Source organism: Bombus huntii, unplaced genomic scaffold (assembly GCF_024542735.1).
Source record: "Bombus huntii isolate Logan2020A unplaced genomic scaffold, iyBomHunt1.1 ctg00000068.1, whole genome shotgun sequence".
Lineage (NCBI taxonomy): Eukaryota > Metazoa > Arthropoda > Insecta > Hymenoptera > Apidae > Bombus > Bombus huntii.
The window spans coordinates 393613-404854 of NW_026099327.1; the positions used below are offsets into that span (position 1 = coordinate 393613).

General features: G+C 34.5%; 2 protein-coding genes across 2 annotated transcripts; one reads left to right on the forward strand and one right to left on the reverse strand.

The window, feature by feature from the left end:
- Positions 1-6167: 6167 nt before the first annotated feature.
- On the reverse strand, positions 6168-6817 carry LOC126876278 (uncharacterized). Its single transcript, XM_050639128.1, has 2 exons — positions 6760-6817; positions 6168-6516 (listed from the first exon to the last, which is right to left on the reverse strand). The coding sequence occupies exons 1-2, from the start codon at positions 6801-6803 to the stop codon at positions 6168-6170; spliced, it is 393 nt and encodes a 130-aa protein (XP_050495085.1). The 5' UTR covers positions 6804-6817.
- Positions 6818-8750: 1933 nt separating this feature from the next.
- Positions 8751-10352, forward strand: LOC126876266 (uncharacterized). The gene is made up of 4 exons (XM_050639115.1): positions 8751-8803; positions 9353-9698; positions 9783-9844; positions 10281-10352. The coding sequence occupies exons 1-4, from the start codon at positions 8798-8800 to the stop codon at positions 10350-10352; spliced, it is 486 nt and encodes a 161-aa protein (XP_050495072.1). The 5' UTR covers positions 8751-8797.
- The last annotated feature ends 890 nt before the right edge of the window (positions 10353-11242 follow it).

Sequence of the window (11242 nt, forward strand, 5' to 3'; positions counted from 1 at the left end):
GTTATAACGTATTACGTTAGGTAGTATAACATTATAACGTATTACGTTATGTAGTATAACGTTATATAGTATAACTTAATAACGTATTACATTATATAGTGTAACGTTATAACGTATGGCGTTACATAGTATAACGTTATAACGTATTACGTTATATAGTATAACGTAATAAAGTATTACGTTATATAGTATAACGTTATAACATATTACGTTATATAGTATAACGTCATAACGTATTACGTTAGGTAGTATAACGTTATATTGTATATCGTAATAACGTATTACATTATATAGTGTAACGTTATAACGTATGGCGTTACATAGAATAACGTTATAACGTATTACGTTATATAGCATAACGTTATACCGTATTACGTTATATAGTATAACGTTATAATGTACTACTTTATATAGCATAGTTTTATAACGTATGACGTTACATAGAACAGCGTTATAACGTATTACGTAATATAGTATAACGTTATAACGTATTACGTTATATAGTATAACGTTATAACGTATTACGTTAGGTAGTATATCGTTATAACGTATGACGTTTCATAGAATAACGTTATAACGTATTACATTATATGGCATCACGATATAACGTATTACGTTATATAATATAACTTTATATGGTATAACGTTATAACATATTACGTTTTATAGTGTAAAGTTATAACGTATTACGTTATATAATATAACGTATTAGCGTATTACATTATATAGCGTGACGTTATAACGTATGACGTTACATAGAATAACGTTATAACGAATGACATTTCACAGAATAACGTTATAAAGTATTACGTTATATGGTATAACGTTATAACGTATTACGTTTCATAGTGTAAAGGTATAACGTATTACATTATATAGTATAACGTTATATGGTATAACGTTATAACATATTACGTTTTATAGTGTAAAGTTGTAACGTATTACGTTATATAGCATAACGTTATACCGTATTACGTTATATAGTGTAACGTTATAATGTACTACTTTATATAGCACAGTTTTATAACGTATGACGTTACATAGAACAGCGTTATAACGTATTACGTAATATAATATAACGTTATAACGTATTACGTTATATAGTATAACGTTATAACGTATTACGTTAGGTAGTATATCGTTATAACGTATGACGTTTCATAGAATAACGTTATAACGTATTACATTATATGGCATAACGATATAACGTATTACGTTATATAATATAACTTTATATGGTATAACGTTATAACATATTACGTTTTATAGTGTAAAGTTATAACGCATTACGTTATATAGTTTAACGTTATAACGTATTACGTTATATGGTATAACGTTATAACGTATTACGTTATATAGTTTAACGTTATATGGTATAACGTTATAACGTATTACGTTTTACAGTGTAAAGGTATAACGTATTACGTTATATAATATAACGTTATAACGTATTACGTTATATAGTGTAACGTTATAACTTATAACGTTACATAGATAACGTATTACGTTATATAGTATAACGTACTAGCGTATTACATTATATAGCGTGACGTTATAACGTATGACGTTACATAGAATAACGCTATAACGTACTACGTTATATGGCATAACGTTATAACGTATTACGTTATATAGTATAACGTTATATGGTATAACGTTATAACATATTACGTTTTATAGTGTAAAGTTATAACCCATTACGTTATATACTATAACGTTATAACGTATAACGTTATATGGTATAACGTTATAACGTATTGCGTTATATAGTATAATTTTATAACATATTACGTTGTATAGAATAACGTTATAAGATTTTACGTTATATGGTATAACGTTATAACGTATTACGTTACATGCCATAACGTTATAACGTATTGCATTTTATAGAATAACGTTATAACGTATTACATTATATGGTATAACGTTATAACGTATTTCGTTATATGGTATAACGTTATAACGTTATAACATATTACGTTAGGTAGTATAACATTATGACGTATTACGTTATATAGTATAACGTTATAACGAGTTACGATATATAGTGTAACTTTATAACGTATGACGTTATACAGTATAACGTTATATCGTATCACGTTATATAGTGTAACGTTATAACGGATGACGTTACATAGAATAACGTTATAAGGTATTACGTTACATGGTATAACGTTATAACGTATTACGTTATATAGTATAACGTTATAACGTATTACGTTATATGGTATAACGTTATACCGTATTACGTTATATAGTGTAACGTTATAACGGATGACGTTACATAGAATAACGTTATAACGTATTACGTTATATGGTATAACGTTATAACGTATTGCGTTTTATAGTATAACGTTATAACATATTACGTTATATGGTATAACGTTATACCGTATTACGTTATATAGTGTAACGTTATAACGGATGACGTTACATAGAATAACGTTATAACGTATTACGTTATATGGTATAACGTTATAACGTATTGCGTTTTATAGTATAACGTTATAACATATTACGTTATATGGTATAACGTTATACCGTATTACGTTATATAGTGTAACGTTATAACGGATGACGTTACATAGAATAACGTTCTAACGTTTTACATTGTATAGTATAACGTTATAACGTATTACGTAATATACTATAACGTTATATGCTTTAACTTTATGACGTATTACGTTTTATAGTATAAAGTTATAACGTATTACGTTATATAGTAAAACTTTATAACGTATTACGTTTTATAGTATAAAGTTATAACGTATTACGTTATATGATATAACGTTATAACGTATTACATTTTATAGAATAACGTTATAACGTATTACGTTAGGTAGTATAACATTATAACGTATTACGTTATGTAGTATAACGTTATATAGTATAACTTAATAACGTATTACATTATATAGTGTAACGTTATAACGTATGGCGTTACATAGTATAACGTTATAACGTATTACGTTATATAGTATAACGTAATAAAGTATTACGTTATATAGTATAACGTTATAACATATTACGTTATATAGTATAACGTCATAACGTATTACGTTAGGTAGTATAACGTTATATTGTATATCGTAATAACGTATTACATTATATAGTGTAACGTTATAACGTATGGCGTTACATAGAATAACGTTATAACGTATTACGTTATATAGCATAACGTTATACCGTATTACGTTATATAGTATAACGTTATAATGTACTACTTTATATAGCATAGTTTTATAACGTATGACGTTACATAGAACAGCGTTATAACGTATTACGTAATATAGTATAACGTTATAACGTATTACGTTATATAGTATAACGTTATAACGTATTACGTTAGGTAGTATATCGTTATAACGTATGACGTTTCATAGAATAACGTTATAACGTATTACATTATATGGCATCACGATATAACGTATTACGTTATATAATATAACTTTATATGGTATAACGTTATAACATATTACGTTTTATAGTGTAAAGTTATAACGTATTACGTTATATAATATAACGTATTAGCGTATTACATTATATAGCGTGACGTTATAACGTATGACGTTACATAGAATAACGTTATAACGAATGACATTTCACAGAATAACGTTATAAAGTATTACGTTATATGGTATAACGTTATAACGTATTACGTTTCATAGTGTAAAGGTATAACGTATTACATTATATAGTATAACGTTATATGGTATAACGTTATAACATATTACGTTTTATAGTGTAAAGTTGTAACGTATTACGTTATATAGCATAACGTTATACCGTATTACGTTATATAGTGTAACGTTATAATGTACTACTTTATATAGCACAGTTTTATAACGTATGACGTTACATAGAACAGCGTTATAACGTATTACGTAATATAATATAACGTTATAACGTATTACGTTATATAGTATAACGTTATAACGTATTACGTTAGGTAGTATATCGTTATAACGTATGACGTTTCATAGAATAACGTTATAACGTATTACATTATATGGCATAACGATATAACGTATTACGTTATATAATATAACTTTATATGGTATAACGTTATAACATATTACGTTTTATAGTGTAAAGTTATAACGCATTACGTTATATAGTTTAACGTTATAACGTATTACGTTATATGGTATAACGTTATAACGTATTACGTTATATAGTTTAACGTTATATGGTATAACGTTATAACGTATTACGTTTTACAGTGTAAAGGTATAACGTATTACGTTATATAATATAACGTTATAACGTATTACGTTATATAGTGTAACGTTATAACTTATAACGTTACATAGATAACGTATTACGTTATATAGTATAACGTACTAGCGTATTACATTATATAGCGTGACGTTATAACGTATGACGTTACATAGAATAACGCTATAACGTACTACGTTATATGGCATAACGTTATAACGTATTACGTTATATAGTATAACGTTATATGGTATAACGTTATAACATATTACGTTTTATAGTGTAAAGTTATAACCCATTACGTTATATACTATAACGTTATAACGTATAACGTTATATGGTATAACGTTATAACGTATTGCGTTATATAGTATAATTTTATAACATATTACGTTGTATAGAATAACGTTATAAGATTTTACGTTATATGGTATAACGTTATAACGTATTACGTTACATGCCATAACGTTATAACGTATTGCATTTTATAGAATAACGTTATAACGTATTACATTATATGGTATAACGTTATAACGTATTTCGTTATATGGTATAACGTTATAACGTTATAACATATTACGTTAGGTAGTATAACATTATGACGTATTACGTTATATAGTATAACGTTATAACGAGTTACGATATATAGTGTAACTTTATAACGTATGACGTTATACAGTATAACGTTATATCGTATCACGTTATATAGTGTAACGTTATAACGTATGACGTTACATAGAATAACGTTATAACGTATGACGTTACACAGAATAACGTTATAAAGTATTACGTTATATGGTATAACGTTATAACGTATTACGTTTTAAAGTTTAAAGGTATAACGTATTACATTATATAGTATAACGTTATATGGAATAACGTTATAACATATTACGTTTTATAGTGTAAAGTTGTAACGTATTACGTTATACAGTATAACGTTATACCGTACTACGTTATATAGCATAACGTTATAATGTATTACTTTATATAGTATAACTTTATAACTTATGACGTTACTTAGAATAACGTTATAACGTATTACGTCATATGGTATAACGTTATAACGTATTGTATTTTATAGAATAACGTTATAACGTATTACATTATATGGTATAACGTTATAACGTATTACGTTATATAGTATAACGTTATGACGTATTAATTTATATGGTATAACCTTGTAACGTATTGCGTTATATGGTATAACGTTGTAACGTATTACGTCTTATAGAATAACGTTATAACGGTTTAACGTTATATAGTATAACGTTATACCGTATTACATTATATAGTGTAACGTTATATCGTATGACGTTCCACAGAATAACGTTATAACGTATTACGACATATGGTCAAACTTTATAACTCATTACGTCTAAGAGAATAACGTTCTAACTTATTACGTTATATGGTATAACGTTCTACCGGATTACATTATATAGTGTAGCGTTATAACGTATGACGTTCCACAGAATAACGTTATAACGTATTACGATATATGGTATAACGTTATAACGTATTACGTTATATAGTATAACGTGATAACGTATTCCGTTATATAGTATAACGTTATAACGTGTTACGTTAGGTAGTATAACGTTATAACGTATTACGGTATATAGAATAACGTAATGACGTATTACGTTATATAGTATAACGTTATAACGTATTCCGTTATATAGTATAACGTTATAACGAATTACGTTAGGTAGTGTAGCATTATAACGTATTACGTTATATAGTATAACTTTATAACGTATTACGTTTTATAGTATAAAGTTATAACGTATTACGTTATATAGTATAACGTAACAACGTATTACGTTATATAGCATAACTTTATGACGTATTACGTTAGATAGAATAACGTAATAACGTATTATGTTTTATGGTATGACGTTATAACGTATTACGTTATATGGTATAACGTTATAACGTATTACGTTTTATAGAATAACGTTATAACGTATTACGTTGGGTAGTTTGGACGAAAAACTTACATCCGGCGGAAGCGGTGCCGCACCGGAAACGATCTCTCTCACGCTGCTGAAATCGTAATTTGGCACCATTGGATGCTTCGCAAGACCAACTAAAACTGGAGGGACCAATGGTATATGCGTAATTCTGTATTTTTCTACGGAACTGAGTAACGTTTCTAACTCGAAATTTCCCATTATGTACACAGCTGCACCGCAACTTATTGCCGTATTCATCATTCCGAACGCATAACCGTGAAATAATGGCAAGAAAACTAGTATTCGGTCTCCACGTCGAATATCCATTGATCCTGGGGCACTTCGATTATGAACAAAATGCAATTGAATCGAATATTTATAATTTCAACTAGAATGATAAGAGTTAAGATGCACAACAATAGAGAAAATATTATATAGTTGACTTGAATAAGGAATGGTTTGTTAATCATATAAAACGAATAATATATATTTAAATTTGGCATAAATAAAAAATAAATTTCGAAATATATGTGTGGTCTGAGATCAACCGGATACATTGTGTATATTAATTTAATATATTTACCTTAGAGTTTGGATGAAAAGTAACAAATTTCGATGAGACAACATTACTCTAAGACTATTGAGGGAGGATATGCAGACATCTGGGTGCCATCCTATCCGTGGTGTGTGGCCTGGTCTCTGATGTGAATTGACGTTACACTCCCGAGGGAGCAGGAGGGTGGGGAGTGGAGAGTGGTAGAGGCGAGGAAGAAGAGACGGAAGAACAAAAATCAGAGGAAGACAGCCGTCGCCGTTGGAGGAGAGACAGCGAGGAAAGGGGCGAACGTGGCACCGCCGACGAGGATACGCCAGCAGCAATCCCAGCCCAGGACGACAGGCGCGGCGAAAGCGAGCGCCGCCGCAACAAGCAGAGGACCGTCGCAGGCACCCAAGGCGGTCACGCTCCCTCGCGCACCGCGAACATCCGCGGTGACTCTGACGCTGAACGAGGGAGCATGGATGTCGTACGCCGACGTCCTCGAGGCAGCCGGAGGTCCCGCTCTCGGAGCTCGGCGTGGAGCAGGTGGGGATGAAGAAGGCGATGACGGGCACCATCATCATCAGATTCCCTGGAGACAGGAACAGGGAAAAGGCGACGCTGCTGGCGACGCTGCTGGCGACGCGTCTGGCCGAGGCGCTAGACGCAACTGCGGTGAGAGTCGCCACGCCTACCTGGATGGCGGAGCTTCGAGATACCGGGATAGACATCTCGGTCAAGAAGGAGGAGCTGCGGAAAGCACTGGCCTCGGCGGCAGGATGCGGCTGCGCGGAGGTTCAGGTCGGCGAGAACGGCGGCAGAGGTGGCCTAGGGTCTGCCTGGATCAAGTGCCCGGTGGCAGGAGCCCGGAAAGTATCCCAGGCAGGGAAAATAGCCCTGGGCTGGTCAACCGCGAGGATTCGAGCCATCCCGAAGCGGCCCCTGCAGTGCTTCAGGTTCTGGAGGTGGGGCACGTACGCGCAACATGCGTGTCCAGCAAGGATCGAGGGCACCTGTGTTACAGGTGCGGCGGAAGCGGACACCGCGCCAGAGGCTGTCCCGCCTCTGCTCCCAAGTGCTCCCTGTGCGAGTCGCTCGGGACGCCCGCCAATCACAGGATGGGCGGTGCGGAATGTCTCCCCCCCCCCCCCCGAAAGTCAAGAGGAGGAGATCAATCCGCGAGCCAGCAGCTGCGGAAAGGACACCAGGGAGAACCGCCAAAGCAGCAGCGGCAGATGGTCGGGAGGAGGCCATAGAGGTGACCGAGTAGTTCAAGCGCCTCCTCCAATGCAATCTCTGTAGGTCGAGAAGGGCGCAAGATCTGCTCTTCCAGACCATACGGGAGTGGAGTAATGGTGGTAGCGGTATACGACTCCCCCAACATCGACCTGGCTGCGTACAGGGACTTCCTGGAACGGGTCGGCGAGTGCGTCGGGAGATGCCTCCCCCGCAAGGTACTCGTCCTCTGGGACTTCAATGCCCACTCTATGCAATGGGAAAATCCCAGGACCAACTCTCGGGGACGGACGCTTACCGATTGGGCAGCGGGTCTCGGGCTCCTGCTGGCAAACAGGGGCTCGGCGAGCACCTGCGTGGCGTGGAGAGGATTGTATTCGCCGTAGAGTTTATACTAGCGGGTAAGAATTGTTATTGAGTATTACTGGATGTGATGTAGCACTCGCATTGCGCGACAACGTGAGATACAAGAAATACGCGATTTTCTTTAATATCGAGACGCGCACGTGGATAGATTTGACGCCATTATTGTAATGGTAGTGGCAGGACGTACGCGTGGTGCCGAACGATGCGCAGGCGAGGTGGTTTGTCGCGTCGATGTGTGGCGTCGCCACCTTACGGGCAGCACACTAGGGTATGTACGGCCGGCTCGACTTAAGTTCCTATTACGAAGAAATAAAGTCGGGTCGACCAGAGTTCTAGTTATATATCGTTTATTTTATTTATTTTATTTATTTCGCCACTCGAGTCAAACTTCCTTGGTGAATAAATAAGAATAAATAAGTATGACGGGTGCTGCGTACGTGGAGGCTTTATTTGAGTTACGCGGCGTCGTGTGGGTTGGGGAATGCAGGTATATGCGTTTCTTATTTATATTATTTATTTACTTTACTCGTTTATTTATTTATTTATTTATTTAACTATTGGTTGATTATTTATGTATTATTTGTTTTGATATTATTTATTTATTTACTTATTTATTATTAATATTTATTATTAGTTATGTTGGTTTATTTATTATTTAGTTATTTAGTTATTATTCATTTATTTATTTATTTAGTTAGCTGGTTGTTTATTTATTTATTACTATATTATCTATTTATACATGCGGTGATCTGCGTATGTATCATCAGGCCTCTTATTGAAGCGCAGGCGTTAGCTTGATATATTTAGTTTATTTTAGCGTTATATAAATTTAGCTTGATAGATTTAGTTTATTGTAGCTGTGTAGAAATTTCTAAGATAATATTTAATTATGAGGATATAACTATGTTTTGCTCTTAGATACTTATTTATTTATTTATTCGTTATATATTTTTTATTTCTATTATACTGGCTTTTTGTTGACGACTTGGCGAGTTCTTTCGGTTATGATTGGATACATTCGAACGGTTTTGGCTAGGAGGTGGAACCCCAGGCACCCCCTTGTACAGTAACAGCGACTGGCGCAAAGGCGAATAGCAAGAGGTTGGCGGTTAGTATTGAAAACCCAAGGATAGTGTCGGACATCAGAATAAGTGACAACGTCACCATATCGGTTGCACCGAAGACTAGGGGAGACGAGGAAGGTGATCCCTTTAAGCCTAGTAGGAAAATTCAGAGGAGTCCCACGATTGGTGGTAGGCCCGATATTGAAGTAGCAGAAGAATCGGTGGTGTACCGAAACTGGATTGAAATTAGCTCAAGACAAGACGGAGGTGATTCTACTTACCGGAAATCGTATCACAAGGTCAAGGACGTCAATATGGGCAAGTACCTGTTGATGACTAAATAGAAGGTTAGGTATCTTGGGGTGCAATAGGACAATAATAGAAAATTCTCATTACATCTAGGAAAGGTGTGTGTCATGGTTGATACCCTAATAGGAGCGATTAGGATGTCGTGTAAAATTAAGGTAAAAATAAGGAACTTGTTAATTTCCGAAAAGGAGATTGTTCTTTTTATTTTTTACTCAATTTATACAATTTTTTCGGTTCGCGATGATACACTTTCGATACTTGGATTAGTTAAGAATTTTTTTATTAGACTGACTGAATGATTTTGAAGGGAGCATTTATATTCTTCCAATCGTTGGAGTGGGAGAAGGTTTTGTTTATACTTAGTGTAAAATTCGGAGAACGGCTGAAGTGATCGAATGCCACTCAGGCGGCTGAGAACGGGTGCTGACCGGACGGTCACACGCGATAAAGCGTTCGGAATTTCGGTTTGTTATATACAGTTGCTCGAATTTCGTCTGTGACATTCCCCCCTTCTTAGATTGAACTTGATCCCTCAAGTTTTCTTCAGAAGACTTTTGTGGAATCGGACTTGACGTGGCTTGAAAATTACAGCTGATTCCTCCTCTTCATCTGAGTGGTATGTGTTGGTTGGAATATAGATGTTGGGTGTTGAGCCCAGGGTGAGTGGTACTGGTGGGGCTGTCGCATTGTGGCTGTTGATTACAATTTCATTTCGGCAGCAAAATAAATTGATACATTATTTGTTCGGTATACATTTCCTGATGCATTTGAATACCCCTATTTTGTTTAATCCATATATACCTAGTATGCCTAATGCTATGTACCCTAATATCTGGAGCGTGGTTAGTCCCCAATACTGTATATTTTTAATTCTGTGTTCGAAATTAAGAGTTTCTATCTCGTCGCCTATTTTATCGATCGTTGTTTTATAGCCTTGTAAATTATCTATTATTTTCGGTGCTCGCTGGAGTTTATCTAATAGATGAGTGAAACTATCGTTTGTTTTGAGCGCTAGGGTTTTTGTTTTGATTTCGTATATGACTTCGTTTTTTGTTTCGCCTATACGCATGTGTTCGTCTTTGTACAATAAATCGCAAGAAGTGTTAGCTCTTATGATGGAAGGCTTGTCAAGTTTTTGTAAGGTATGTTTCGTTTGGCAAATTGTGTCTATTTCTATCGGATTTGCTGGTATCGCAATGTAACAGTTGCTAGTTTTGAGCGGTATAAAGCTAATGTCTTCAATCTTAAGTACAGTTATTTGACAATGTTCAATGTGTGGTTTGAAATTTATTATTTCGCTGCGACAATCGGTTCTTGAATTTCTGTCATGGATTGGTAGTGTTTGTTTGCATATAGTGGTTCCGGCTCGATTCTTACAAAGTTTGTTGAAATACTCGATATCAGCGTTTATAAATGAAAGACCTGAAGTTAAATACATCTGATGTTCGACTACTGGAGCCAAAAATACTCCATTTCTTTTACTCGGCATAGGATATACTTGTAATATGTTCCATTCTGTGTTAGAGACTAAAGGTACTATGATTTTGAAAAAT

Bases quoted from the DNA above. Each gene is read 5' to 3' on its own strand.
- LOC126876266 (XM_050639115.1), top strand. The intron at 9,699-9,782 runs GCAAGTACCTGT...CATTACATCTAG, and splicing joins GGTCAAGGACGTCAATATGG to GAAAGGTGTGTGTCATGGTT. The intron at 9,845-10,280 runs GTAAAAATAAGG...TGAAAATTACAG, and splicing joins GGATGTCGTGTAAAATTAAG to CTGATTCCTCCTCTTCATCT.
- LOC126876278 (XM_050639128.1), bottom strand. From the start codon at position 6,803: ATGTTGTCTCATCGAAATTTGTTACTTTTCATCCAAACTCTAAG. The intron at 6,517-6,759 runs GTAAATATATTA...TCATAATCGAAG, and splicing joins CTTTTCATCCAAACTCTAAG to TGCCCCAGGATCAATGGATA.